This window comes from Patagioenas fasciata, chromosome 12, assembly GCF_037038585.1.
Source record: "Patagioenas fasciata isolate bPatFas1 chromosome 12, bPatFas1.hap1, whole genome shotgun sequence".
NCBI classification, from domain to species: domain Eukaryota; kingdom Metazoa; phylum Chordata; class Aves; order Columbiformes; family Columbidae; genus Patagioenas; species Patagioenas fasciata.
Genome location: NC_092531.1, coordinates 25,622,584 through 25,636,512, shown reverse-complemented (window position 1 = coordinate 25,636,512; position 13,929 = coordinate 25,622,584). Strand labels below are relative to the sequence as shown.

The window sequence follows — 13,929 nt, the reverse complement described above, 5'->3', positions numbered from 1 at the left end:
TTTGAAGCCTCCTTTATGTTCTTACAGGAGCCCGGGGGAGGTTCTTTCTGCCAAGAACCAGGCCGTGGAAGGCAGCTGAGGAGGAAGGAAACACGCATCGCTTGGTACCACACAAGTTTGAAGGGGGTCTGTGAGATCTTCTCTCAGCTGCTGCCTGGGAACCCAGTAAGATACTCAAGTAAACCCGCTGAGGACTCGGATCCTCGTTTTGATGGGCACAAGTAGCCAGAATAACTCATTTTAGCGCGGCGGCAACGGGTTTTTTGTCCTTTCCCTGCTGTGGGGCAGCAGAAGCACACGGCGGGCTGCGCTGTGCTGGGGGCCGGCCCGGGCCGCCTCGCGCCTCCCGCGACCGCCGCGGCGCTGTGCTTCCACACCGGACGTGACGTATGGCGGCGGAAGTGCGGTCTCGCCGGAAGTGTGGTCCCGCCGGCGGCCCGTCCTGCCCACGGCCGCCATCTTGTGCGGGAGGCGGTGGCCTCGCTGCGCGGAGGAGCCGCGGCCGCGCCCCCCGTCCCGCCTCCCCCCGCCGTCCTGCAGCCGCGGCGCCATGTCTGCCGAGAGCCCCGAGCCCGCCTCGGCCGAGGAGCAGAAGGTGGGTGGCCGGCGGCCGCGCCGAGGAGCAGCAGGAGACCCGCGGGGCTTCTCCCGCCTCCATCCGCGGCCGAGGCGCAGCGGGGCCGCCGGGGCTGTGCGGCCCGCAGCGGGGGGAGCCCCGCGGCCCTCGGGGCAGCGCCTCGGGCCTGACCGCCCTCCGGGCCGGGCCGGGAGCCTCCTCGAGTAGCCGCCCTGGCCGGGGAGCCCCGGCCCTTCCGCCGCCGCCCTGGGGGCGCCGGGCGGCTCTGCCGGCCGGAGCGGAACGGGGCCGGGGCGGAACGGGGCCCGGGGCGGAACGGGGAGCGGCCGGGAGGGCGCCGGCGGGGCTGCGGGAGCGGTGGCACCGTGTCGGCTGCTCGCTCGGGGCTGTTCTCCGGTACCCGCTGCCGCGCTCCGGCCTGCGCGGCTGGCGGCGCCTCCGCTGCCCGGGGCGGCCCCGGCCCCGCTCCCGCCGGGGGTCTCGGCTCCGGCCGCAGCGGCTGCAGAACGGCGGCAATCCGGGGGCTGAACTTCTGCCTGATTTTAGAACGTTCTCAGCTTTTAATGTGAGCTGTTCAGGAAGAGAAATACCCAAAACACAACGGCCCTGGCCTGTTCTGCTTAAACATTTTCGAAAGAATGATTGTCTGGGTTATCTGCTGATGGTACTATTATGTCATCGAATAATTCTGTAGTTTTGGGAGTGGGTTTTGGCTTCACAGGTGACCGTACGCTGCCAGCAGTGACCTCTGTGGGCTGTGATTTAAGAATCCGCTTTGGTTTTTAGTGCTGTCATTGCTGTGTGGACTCAGTTGCAGTCTCCACAGCTATTTCTGATCAGGAGCAGTTATGAAACCCAAGCACTGCTCTGAAGGACGCCAGAAGAAAAAGCTTGATCTACCTTAGCTGCCAAGTTTTTGTTTAATAATTTACAGTTTGTAATATGAGTTAGTCATGCAAGTAGGGCTTTGGGGCTTAATATGGAATGATACCTCCTCAATAGGTGCGGTAATCAGAACCAGCTTCTATGGCAGGTCTGTGATCTGCTCTTAAATGCATGTGTTCTGCAGCTCGACTTCACATTCGTGTTAGGCAGCCTGCTGAACAGACACCGCTCCTGTTCAAAGCCTGTAAAACAAATTCCTGGCCTGTGTAGCACTCCTAGAATAGCTCTGTAATAAGAGCATAGTGAAACATGTGGTAGCGAGTTTATTGTGATGCCTTCTAGTGTGTTCTAGTGAGGTCAGGTGGCTGGGGCTGATTTGCCGAGTTTTAGACCAAAGTCTTGAAGTGCAGCACTTATGCACTGCTTGGAAAAGTCACCCTCTATTTGAGAGACTGGAGTCCCTTACTGCTCTGTTAGTTTAGTTTTAATCTGATTAAGTGTTTGAGACAAATTAATAACAGCAATACAATTAAACTTTGTTTTCTGTGAGTTTCTGCTAGGATACTGTGATATCAGTGCTTTGCAGTATTAACCTTCACTAAAACTGTTTGGGTAGGCAAAATTGAACATTAGCTCTGTGCTTAGCTCTGAAATACTTATATAAACAACTCCTTTTGCAGTGCTTACTCATATGTATGCTAAAAATGCAGCCTTCAAATGAACTTGGAGGCAGCGTTTTCGTGTTCAGAACTGGTTTTGGAACTTTTCTACCATGCTGTGAGAAGCTTGTGCGTGTGATAGGCAGGAAAGCTGTTAAACAAGAGAGTGATATAAATGGAAAACTTCCCAAAGAGCAGTGTTTCCTGACTCTGTGAACACTCAGGATGGTGGCAGGGGGAAGTTCGGCAACAAAGAGACCTTAGAGGTTGGAGTACATGCTTTGTTGACTGACTTTTTGCCTTGAAAGCCTGTATGTTTCAGGAAGCTGCTAGAGGTAGTGCGTTCTGTTTCTGGACTGGCTTTTGCCACATTGGTTTGCTGTAGAGTTGTGTTGTCATGTTTTTCCCATTTTCTGCTTTACATTTTCTCTGATGTCTTTTGCTGAAGAGGATGAGCTCTTTGTACCAGAGTTTTAAGAGACTGATGGCTCTTTCTTTAGCCATGCACTTCAGTTGTTGAGCAGATATGGAGCTTTACACTGCTCCTCTGTAAAGATGAAAAGCAAAAGCTATCTTTAAATGAGTTAGGTAACTGCTGCCTTCCTGGTAGATAATTTTAATGAAGTAAGCAGACTTCATTAGCTATGTCAAATTCCTGGAGAGAACTAAAATTATAGCTTTTGTGTGGTTGTCACTAGGAAGAAGAGCGTGGTGTATCTTGATTTCTGCCCCCTCAGTCATTTGTGAGTCATTTGGTTGTTGCTTCTGTAACTCAAGAGAGAATGTTTTAAATGTACGAATGGCCTTGCTGGCTTGGGTTAAAGCTTTTGTGGCACAACAACACGTCTCCAGGGTGTTCGATACCATCTGGCCCACAGAGAATATAAGATCAGGACATGCATGCAGTGATCTTCCCCAGAAAACTATCCCAGGTCTCAGCAATCTGTGGTTTAAAACCCTCCTGAGCAGCAGGTGAACGCACTGAACTGCTTTCTGAATCCAGCTAGATTCTTGCTCCCCCTGTGTCCTTTGGCAAGGAGTTCTGCATCTCAGCTATTTTACATGAACAGCTGTTATCTTATTTTCAGCTGCTTTTGTTTGACACCCCAAGTCTTTGTATTGCAATTCTTTAATTTGTCTTACGTAGTTTTTTGAGTCTTAGTCGCCACTCTTGGTCATCAAGACTAAGTGCCCATAGTCTGTATCCTTTTCAGCTGCACCGATGCATAAAACAGTATTTTTTGTTTCGATTGCCTGCTGTACAGTAATGTCAGCCCCGTGAGTTTGCATAAATGTCTCCTTTGAGGCACCATAAATACATATTTATGTAAGCTATTTATCGTTGGCCCACTGTTCTTAAAAACTATCTTATCTTCGTTAGTATTGGTAAGTCATGCCCCCTCAAATGCTTTGTCTGTTGGCTCAACAATGAGCACCCAGTGATTCAGCATTAGATGTTGAAGGTATTTAGCTGGAAGGATTGCTTTTGAGAAAATCCAGTCGGTGTCGGCGTGATAATAAAGCACAATAGGAGGACCAGCAGCCGAAGAAGATCTTTGTGGCACATTGAAACTGTGTTCTTGGCTAGTGTGGTGTTATGTAGTGAGAAATAGTATAGTTCTATCTTCAGTAGTGCAGGGAAACTTTGCCCTTTGTATTTATTTGTATTTTGCATTGCATTGCCTAACTGTATTTTTGTCTAATAAAAAGCATTTGTTCCTGTCTTCATAGAAGTTTCTCTGAAACTGTTATGGGAATTTTTGTCTTTCCTTGGTAGAGCGTTAATTCAAACTCCCACTGCATTGTGCAGAGGTGTCTTTGAGATGTTTTGGCCCAATGGAGCAACTAGACAGTGTTATATACTAAATCTGTTATAACCTTTGCTTCTGGGTTTTTCTTACCAGAAAGATGAAGAATATTGTGGAACTTTGAGCTTTTATAAGATGGATAGGAAAGCACGGGGTCAGGCTAGTGTGGGGCTCTGGTCCTGTGGCAGGTCTGGCTTGAGAGGCTCCCTGCTGCTGTGCTGACATACCCGTGTGTGCAGCTGCCTCGTGCTCCAGCCTGTCCACATGAAACTGCCCAAGAAGGAAAAGGGAAAAAAAGGTTATTTTTTGGTCAAATTAATTTCTGTAAGCGATTCATGTGGATACATGCAGTCATGCTGACTGATGCAGTGCAAAGGATGATGGCACGGTGGAAAAGAGTGTGGAAGGGCTGCCTGAATAGCTCCAAGTGGCTATGGAACCGTAGTCACAGGTGAATATGAGACCTCCCTGGTTTCAGCTCTTCTCTCCCACCTAAAAGTCTTTCCGTGACTTCAGATGATAACAACAATTCAAGAACTACAGCAGTCATTGCAAATCAGTGTGTATTTTCCTTGAACTAGCAATGGTTTGTATGCAAAAAACCAAAACCAGTGTTGGCCAAGTACTGGAAAGCAGCAAAACAAGAATTTTGAATGGAAAATATTTTGGAAGGTATGTAATAGAAGAACTTGTACTTCATAGAGCAAATTGCTGCATGGAGCAGAACAGAGGAGTGTGAAGTAGCGGGCAGGGTTGAAATACTGGATGTAGAAATTGCAGTTTTTGCTGAAAGAGTATCTGCAAATGATTACTTTGAACATGCACATTTTAGAGTGTGCTCTTAAAATAGACATTTTGTATGAATGTGCTGTCAACTGCCGTCAGTGTCATAATTTTACGAAAATTCTAGACGTGTAGAGAAATCCAGTATTGTTGCTATTAATGTGATAGCGGACATGTTTTTGAGGCTGAGCCGCTTTAACACCATTTCACAGCGACTCTCAACACGTAGCTGTTGGAGCAGTCATGCGAACCAGATTGTGGCAACGCAAGCGCTGGTCTGTCTGCAACTCCCGATCAAACGGGGAGAAAGTGCTGTGGCTCTTGCCTGGCTTCCAATGTGTATTTGGTGGTGGTGGAACCCTTGTTTGGACAAGAAATGGGTTTTCTTTGCGGGATATTTTTTTTTTTTCCAAATGGAATAATTTAATTTTAGTATAGACTACTGTGCAAGAGAAATGCGTCCATTAGATTCAGTCACATCTCCAGGAAAGGTATCTAAGATGGGAGGCTGAACTCCTACAGTTGCTGTCAATATCCAAAAGAGAGCATATGAAAGTCTGTTCAAATAACTACATGTTCATTTGGTAGCAGCAGTTGGCATGTTGGTGAGTTACCTGCAAAGGTATTCACGTAAATAGTTCATTATTTTATAGTTCATTTACAGTGTTGCTAATTGTCTTTCAGGAAATGGAAGATAAGGTGATCAGCCCAGAAAAAGCCGAAGAAGCAAAATTGAAAGCAAGATACCCTCACCTGGGCCAGAAGCCAGGAGGCTCAGACTTCTTGAGGAAGAGGCTTCAAAAAGGGGTGAGTTCTTCATTGTCCACAGGGTATGGACAAGAAATTCCAAAATTCCTATATCTGTGATTTTTTTAATTACTTTTTAAATTATTATTCCACTCCACAGGCCTTTGTGTGAGTAGAAGAGTGCTAAGAAATTTAAACTTTGTCTGTGAAAGCACAAGAAAGAGAAATTGGTTTCCACAAAACAAACACCAGATTGGCAGGATGGCTGTTCACAGCATCAGTGGCTTCACTGAACTTTTTAGAAAGAATTCAACTTAGAAACCGTCTCAGTGCTGCTGCGATAGACTTCGTAAAAAACACGGTAGTAGACACAGAGGGTCAGAACCTCATCCCTGCTCTGTACTGACCCTGTCTTGCCCATTCTTAGGTTCCCAAAGTGTATGTCTGCTTTTATTATCCATGTTTTTAGCACATGAAAGCTTAGTGTCTGCTCTGTTACACCAGGCACCTTCTGATATCAGTGCCTTGAGAGGGGTCCAATTCTGAGTGTATACCCTAACAAAAAAATGATGGTGGAAGAATGAAGAGGGAGTTCGTATTTCGGTCTAGTTCCACATGTAACCAGTGTCTCTTATTTTCTTAGTTATTCAACTGCGGGTTTTTTAGTTTAATTATTCATGAAGTGATTATGTAATGCCTTTCAGGCATGCTGGAACTCAGTTGTTGGAATAGTCCTGGTGTATCACTGCTTCTCATGGTGCTTTCCTTGCTGTCACACGTTTTTGTCTAGGCCCTTTGAGTGCACGCAGTGACTCCAAGTACAAATCCTTCGCAAACCAGCTGCTGGAGTTCAGCACTGATCTAATTCTGTGCTCTCTGGTAACATCTCCTGGGAATTGTTGCTGTTGGCAGGATTTTTATGAGCTTTGTCTGGTAACTTGGAGCATACGCAGCACAGTTAGTGGCTGCTGGGAGTGGGCAGCTGGTAGATTAGGTGATTCTTTTTGTGAGCTATGCTGTTCGTTGTTCCCGAATACAAAACTGAATGCAACCTAAATGAGGCTTCAGGGGGTTCACTGTGTGGACACAGAAGGGAGAAGGTGTGTTGTGATGATAATTCAGGAAAGCAGACGAGCATCCACTCCCTAAGGTTTGGTGCCTATCAAGGGGTTATAACAGCTTGCACTCAGTGCAAATGTGAGGAGAAATCACACCCAACAAAACAATCTGCACAATGTCTTCATCTTGATTACAGCACTATTGAATGCAAAAGTTGGTGCAGCCCATATTTTCAAAATTGAGCAGAGGGAGACCAGTGGGGATCCTAATTGAGTTTGGGAGTTTGCTGCTTCGATGAAAGAGGGTGTAAAGTTGTGGATTCCAATTCATAATCTGTCTTCTTTGGTTCTCCACTCCTGATGTGGTGGTAATAACTTTCTTCCGTTTTATTTTTCTTATTTTCATTTGGTGTGCTCAGTGCATCGTTAAGGAAGCGTCGTTAAGTGATGCAGCTGCCTGATGTACTTCAGGCCGCCTGGATTGCTGAAGTTTTAAATAGAGTGAGGATAGTGAGCGCGCTTTCCGATTGTGTTTGTGACACGGAGGCACCTGGACAGACACAGTCAGTCTGAAGGGGATGATGGAGTACAGGCCAGCTGTGAGAAGCTAGAGCAAAGCAGAGGAAAACACAGGAATAAGTCAAAGGGAGAAATGAGCTGATATTGTAATGTATGAAAGATGGTAGGTTTTCTCAGATGGTGTTCTAAATGCATGTAGTCTCTGGTTTGGCAGCCAGGACGTGCTCTGCGCATTGAGATCTGCTCTCCAGCAATGTTCCGCGTTGGGTGCACTCACCGTTACTGGCACTTTCTCCAGAGTAACAGTAGCTGAGAACCATGCTACACCACGCTCCTGGAGGGGATTCTGTTTGGAGAAATAGGAAATAGGAAATACCTATCTATTTGGAGAAACAGACATAGGTATTTCCTATCTATTTGGAGAAACAGACATAGGTATCTGTTAGCAGCAGTAGCACACTGAAAGATTGAGCCATTCTGTTATTATCTAGATGCTGTTTAAAAATTTCTTTTGGTTGCTTCAGTCTTGAAAGGCAAATTACAAAAGGCTTATTCCAAATCACATTGTTCTAACTTGAGCTCTGGTCTGCAGGTGCATCGTTAGAACACTGTGGTGTGAACACCATTGAAAGGATTGAATTGGGAAGGTTTATGAATGAAAGTGTGTGTTTCAGATGCGCTACTGGCTGCATGGGAAGACCAGGCTGGGTGACTTTAAGGCTCTAGCAGGAACCATTTCAAGCCTTCTTCGGGAGGCCCTGTGTAAACAACCTTCCCCACCCATTGGGGAAAGGCCTGTTAAGTCAGATGTGCAGATTACTTCTAACAACTGCTGCCAATGAACATTTTGCAGCCAGTTAGTACTAATGCAAAATAAAGAGTATGGTAGAATATGCTGCCCAGAAGCACTTAAACAGTATGTAGTGGTGACTTGTTCAACTGACTGAGGAGTAAGCCTAGATAAACCTAACTACGGACTGTTCTCTTCAGAGATGATCGATGTTAAGCAGCAGTTGCTAGTGTAAATCTTTGTCCTGAATCTAGAAGTTCTTTGGCCTCATGAGACAATCTGTTGAAAATAATGGGTTACAGGTACCTTACTGGCAGACCCCTGAGTAAGATGTAAACAAAATACAACTTTTCCTGCAAAATGTGTCGGTGAGCAGTTGAAGACTTGATGCAGAGCTTGGATGACATCCCATGCCTCATCTTACCATGGTGCAGATAAATCATAAGTTGTTTGGCTTTAACATCCATAGGTAACTTAATATTTTGAGAAATCCGACAACAAATAAAGCACTGTTAAAAGTAATACTAATAAAAATTTGCTGAAATATTGAGGAACACTGTTTTAGAAATGGAAACTTAATGTATTCACTTTTGTATTCAGAAGAAACCTGGGGTGTGGAGTAAGAATTTCCTTCACATAGTGCTTTTCAGAAGGACTGCACGGTAGATTTGACTTTGCTAAATAATTGCTTTGGGAACTTGAGGTGTAGAGGTTTCACTGTTTTGATGTATGCAGACCAGAGGTTTTCTTGCGCAGGTTCATGCTGCTTTCATCTCCTGGTGTGATAGAGCAGGCTCCGCTCTCCAGCTTTAGTCCATGCAGTGGTTGGCTGTTCTGTGCAGTGGAACTCGTTCACTGCAACAACATTTACAAACACTGAGGTTTCCCTTGTGGGAGACCAGAGCTCTTGGGAAAACCAGGGCAAAAGTGATGCTCATGTGTGATGGGAATGTAATGGTATATGTAGAATCTTTAATGTGTATTTACCTAATGCTATGAGTTTATCTGTGCTTCATAGTCTTGAGAAGGTTTTTTTCTTGAGTTGACACAGAGCTACTTTGCCAAATCAGGAAGATTCTATAGCTGTTTTTAAAATGTAAAGAAACTATTTAACCATGTAATTCAGTGTATGCATCTGGTAAAACTTGAGGCTTTTAAATATATTTCTTTTGTCTTCTAGCAAAAATACTTTGATTCCGGAGATTACAACATGGCTAAAGCAAAGATGAAGAACAAGCAACTGCCCACTGCAGCTCCTGACAAGACAGAAGTCACTGGTGACCATATTCCCACTCCACAGGATCTTCCCCAGCGGAAACCGTCTCTAGTTGCTAGCAAGCTGGCTGGCTGACGAGAGCAGCCGAACTGCATGATTATTCTCATTCCTGTTATTTCTCCTCAATAGTTATTTCTCACCCTCACACCCCCCATTTTTCCTTTCTTACACTAAGTCGTGAGACTGACAGCTTTGCAGGTAGCGGTAGCATGTGCTGCTATTGTAAGGGAGTACTGTTAAGAGTAAAACGTAGTATTTGGACTAGCTGAGAACAATGCACTGATTAAAAAGGCTAAGTTTGGTTAGAGCTCTGTAATCTACTTGAAAATGTACATATTGCCCATTTCCTAGTGTAGGACTGGTTCCAGCAAGTGACATCGCAAGTTTTACAACTTACAATGTTTCTGCTTTTGTTATTTCATCTTAATTACAGCATATTTGTATTTAATATAACCTCCAGTTGTGTTGGGTTTTTCTTCTGTGTTTGGGTTTGTTGTCCAAAATAGAGATTTAAACCACAAGTTGCTAGATGGTAAAGCATGTCTAAAACCAAGACAGGTCTCTGATTGAATTTTGTTCCTGCTTTTGAACTTGAACGGCCTTAAACCTGTTTCAGCTTTAACAATAGAGTTTTTACTTGGGCAATATTTGCCCATTCTGCTGTAACTCTGTGAACCTAGTGCTTATTGACAACTGCCTGTTGAAGCTGGTATTCTTTTCAGTTCCGTAGCTTAGGACAGACTTTTGTTGAAGATGTGAATGAAGTGTGCATGTGCATAGACTGTTGAATTCACTCTTGTGCCATTTTTGTAAATACAATAGTTTTGCACAACCTTTTGCAAACGTCTTAGTTTTACATTTTAAAAAGCAGATAATGTGCCAATCAAAGCACAAGTGATTCTGTATCTTTCCAAGTCTTGTCCTGAAACTAAGAGCCCAGAATCTTGCTACTGAAAGTAATAACCGAGTACCTGAAATCCGTGAAACACTGAAATTTACACTTGACTCAGCCTTCTGCTTTTGTGGTTGTGTGTTTTGTTGTACAACAATGTCCATCATTCAGATGAAATCTGGAATTTGCACCCCTGTTTGGAGGCCAGTGCCCTTTCTGCTCAGCAGCCCTTTAAGCTTTTGAAGGTGAAATGCTGTGTCTGATGACGTGGGAGATGGCTAAATGTACCGTTCTACAGAGTCTTGTGTGTGGCGAACTCCAAATCCGGGCTTGCGAAGGTTGATATGCAGTTGTCTTTGGGCTGTTTTAACTTGTGGAAACAGAATAGTATAATTTCTCTATTTTTAATTTCTGAAGTGGTGGTGAACTAACTCATGTTCTCTTATGCAGCAGCCCCTCACTGGCCTTGGGGAAACCAAGAACTGGCAGTGGTGTTTATGTAGTGACCTATTGGGAAATAGGTCACTTTTCATATCAGAAAAAAGGAATGAACGTCAGTTCATCTTTGTGATGCAGGTCATAAGTACTAGATGGCTAAAATACACGCTTGATATTGGACAGGTAACTTCCCGCCTTTAAAAGCATGTTTGTTCAGTGAAATCAGAATATTAAAAGTGCAATATGATCCATAACATGAGGCATTTTTGTAGGTAGTCACAGCCTTGCTATTCTTTGGGAATACAAGAAACTCTTTAAAAAGACCAGTTTCCTGAATACTTCTTTCTGTAAAGAAACAGTTCTGAAACAGCCTATTAAGCACCACTGTGGGTATTAGGGGAGAAAAGGAAGGATGTGTTTTGTGTTGACATATTCAGCAAGGCCTCACAAGATAAAGCACTGCCAGTCAGAAAGAGCGCTGGCTCCTGAGTTCCGCAGGGCTCCCTTCTGAGGGCCAGAGAAAATGGGAAATCTTCATTTGGTCCTGACTTGATCCGAATGTGAGCAAAGCATTGCGCCGTCTGTGAACATCCTCAGAGAGGTCATGCCAGAGAACGGTGATAATTGTTAACCTGGTTCTTTCCAAGCCTGTATAGCCCTTTTCTAGTAATGAAATGGGCTCTGTCGGGGCTGTCCTTATTCCTTATCTTCCACTAGTACTATAAAGAATGAGTGATTTTTGCAGAACAGGTTGAAGAAATGGACTTTCTTGCCTTCTTTAAGTAAGAAATGAGGCTGGGAGAATAGCAAGGAAACTGGATATACTGAAGCAAACTGCTTTTTACAGATGCTTGTCCTAATGTGAAAATCCCTGTTTATTTTTGTATGTGTAAATGAAACTTAATGATAGGACTGGGCCTGAAGCAGATTTTGGACAATTGAAGGTGACTTGCTGTGCATTGCCTGGTGCCGCTGTTCGTGGCTCACGTACGGTGAGCTCTCCTGATGTCTGGGAAGGTTTAAAAACAGCCATTTAAAGGTAGACATTCCACTCACCTAACTGCAACTTGTCCTGCAGGTTGGACGACACAAGCTCTTCCGATGGTCACCCGGTGACTCGCAGTTCTTAAGATGATTACAAATTCAGCTATAATGTATTATCCACGTGTCTATGTGAAGTACTGTAACACTAACGAGGTCAGTGAGTGATTACGAGCCTTCACATCTGACAGACCTCAGCAGCGGGCACGGCTGTTTTGATTCTGTACACTGTAAAACTTAAGCCCAATAATCACTTAACAGTAAATCAAACGTGACTGCAAATCGATGCTTACTTTCAGCTTATTCCAGCAAGATAACTCAGCTATCCAAACTTATGTACATAATGTATTATATGAGTTTTACCATTTGATAATTACCTTTTTCAAAGAAAACCTGTCCACACTGTAGACTGGCAGTCCCTTTCATATCTTGCCTTTATAAAGATAGTGTTTAGTTGTTAGAGTAGTACTCACATAGGCTTCCAATAGCAGATAGCACCAACATTTTATTCGAGATACTTAAGTGAACTAATGACAACTTCACTGCTCTGTCCCCAAATCTGTAGCACCAAAGGCTTCCCTCTCATTGTTCTGGGTGTAGTAGGACAGTGTTTGTGTAAAAGCCACAAAGTACGTTTTGTTGGACGTATTTCTGCCCAGTCAAGATGTTAAGGTGATAAAAATGTCAATTGTTCTCTACAAACTTACACATTGTATAGTATACAGAATAAATTGATCTACTTAGTTTTTATTGCAATGTGTAGATTTGTCTTGTCTTTACTGTGGTTTCCTGAAAGATTCTGCACACTTCGCTATTCTCCATGGAAAATTTCTAACCCCTAAATCTTGCTACTCTGTATGATTAAAAACACGACTGGGCTTTGGTTTCTAGTATGTTAGACTACAGAATTACTTTAATGTAATCACATTTATATATATTTTAGTGCTTATTTTTCTAATAAGGCAATTAAAGCTTATTGTTTGAAAACTCCGTAACAGGTGATTGTTTTGGTCCCTTGCACTGAGTGAATTAGCTTGGTGTATAGGAGTTTGCATTGCTGTAGCCTGCTGGCCCGAATACAGCACCATTTTCAAGTACTCAAGATGCTGGAAGAAGTCCAACTCGTTTCCTATTCAGACTGTGAGGTAGGTGATGACCTTCGCGCAGCTTCAAGATCCGTTTGATGTATTTGCACAGCTCCATCACCGAAGTTGCAGTAACACCCTCTATACTCTGCGCCTCAAACGCAAGCAGGACGAACATGTGCTGGTTGGTTTTTCTGGTGGTGTGTGTGGTTTTTCTAACTTAAGCTGGAGTTGGGCTGAAGGTGTGGTTTCATTATTCCTGCTTTAGTACAAGCGAATCAGCCTCTTTCACACTCAAGTCTTGGGCTTTTTCATCCCACTTTCTGGCATTGGTAGATCCAGAGCAGTTTCAAATCTGAAAAGTCCCGTGCATATTCAAAGCCTTTATTGCCATTAAATATTTACGTTGAAGACGAATGTTTCTGGAGTACTGGCACAGAGCCCTGAGCTCAGCCCATGTGCTTCGGAAACCTCCGGGGCAGATGGCTGAATGGTCCCTGTCTTTCTCGGGCAGTTTATCTTGGTTACAACAAGATGCTGCTTGATACATATTCACGGTAAATCTCCTTGCATATGTACAGCAGGCACAACATTTTGTTTACTTACTGCTTTGGAAAATATTGACATCCTCCACCAATTGGAGATGGATGTTTACTTGACTTTGCTTTAAAATGGGAAGAGGGAAGGACTTTTTGGTTCTGACTTTGTCTAAAAACACATTTCACTTGGGTTTAGTTTTTTTTGCCGAATTGCAGAACAGTATTGTTGCTCTTACTAGAAAAGGGATATGGTTGGATAATGTCAGCTTCCCTTGGCAATGTTATAGAATAATCAGATAACTGTCGTTAACATTCCACAGAGACTGGATTCGCGTCTGCTGCCTGTATTAGTGCAGTGAGGTTGTTTCCTTGCAGGGTTTAAGGAGAAAACAATGGTAAGAGTCTTCCCTGAGAAACAGGCGTTGGATATTTTAAATGTACAGCGTTTTCTAGGAATTGAATTATATGCCTGAAGTTACAAGGATGCTGAAATGCAAGAGGTGGAGGCTGTGGATTCTCTGAGCTTCAGGTCTGTTCCCGCGTGGTGGTTTTTGCACTGCTGAAAAAAGCTTGGCTAATAAATTGAAAATAAATGATGTGTGTGACGTTCTAGAGACAAGAAAAATCTTGCTCCTGTAGGCATAGATGGGTCGAAGCCAGCTTTCTGCATGGGAACTTCAGCACGGAGGTTTTGTCTGTTTTCTGTAAGCCCAAAAAACCCTGTCAGTAAGTCCCAAACGCTGCTGGGAGGGTTTGTGCATGGTGCGTAATTGTATCTCTTCCTACCTATGTCCTGCATTATGTTCCAGAGTTCTTAACTAGTAACTTCAGT

At 44.1% G+C, this 13,929-nt stretch overlaps 1 protein-coding gene across 1 annotated transcript; it reads left to right on the top strand.

Annotated features, from left to right (window-relative positions):
• Nucleotides 1-438: 438 nt before the first annotated feature.
• ARPP19 (cAMP regulated phosphoprotein 19) lies at nucleotides 439-12,229 on the top strand. Its single transcript, XM_065847220.2, has 3 exons — nucleotides 439-595; nucleotides 5,397-5,519; nucleotides 9,007-12,229. Exons 1-3 carry the CDS (start codon nucleotides 551-553, stop codon nucleotides 9,175-9,177), a joined length of 339 nt encoding a protein of 112 aa, XP_065703292.2. The 5' UTR covers nucleotides 439-550; the 3' UTR covers nucleotides 9,178-12,229.
• Nucleotides 12,230-13,929: the final 1,700 nt, after the last annotated feature.

What these genes read in the sequence shown, in the direction of transcription:
- ARPP19 (XM_065847220.2), top strand. Translation starts at nt 551, where the DNA reads ATGTCTGCCGAGAGCCCCGAGCCCGCCTCGGCCGAGGAGCAGAAG. An exon ending in CCTCGGCCGAGGAGCAGAAG is followed by an intron (nt 596 to 5,396) that starts GTGGGTGGCCGG and finishes ATTGTCTTTCAG; the next exon opens with GAAATGGAAGATAAGGTGAT. An exon ending in GGAAGAGGCTTCAAAAAGGG is followed by an intron (nt 5,520 to 9,006) that starts GTGAGTTCTTCA and finishes TTTGTCTTCTAG; the next exon opens with CAAAAATACTTTGATTCCGG.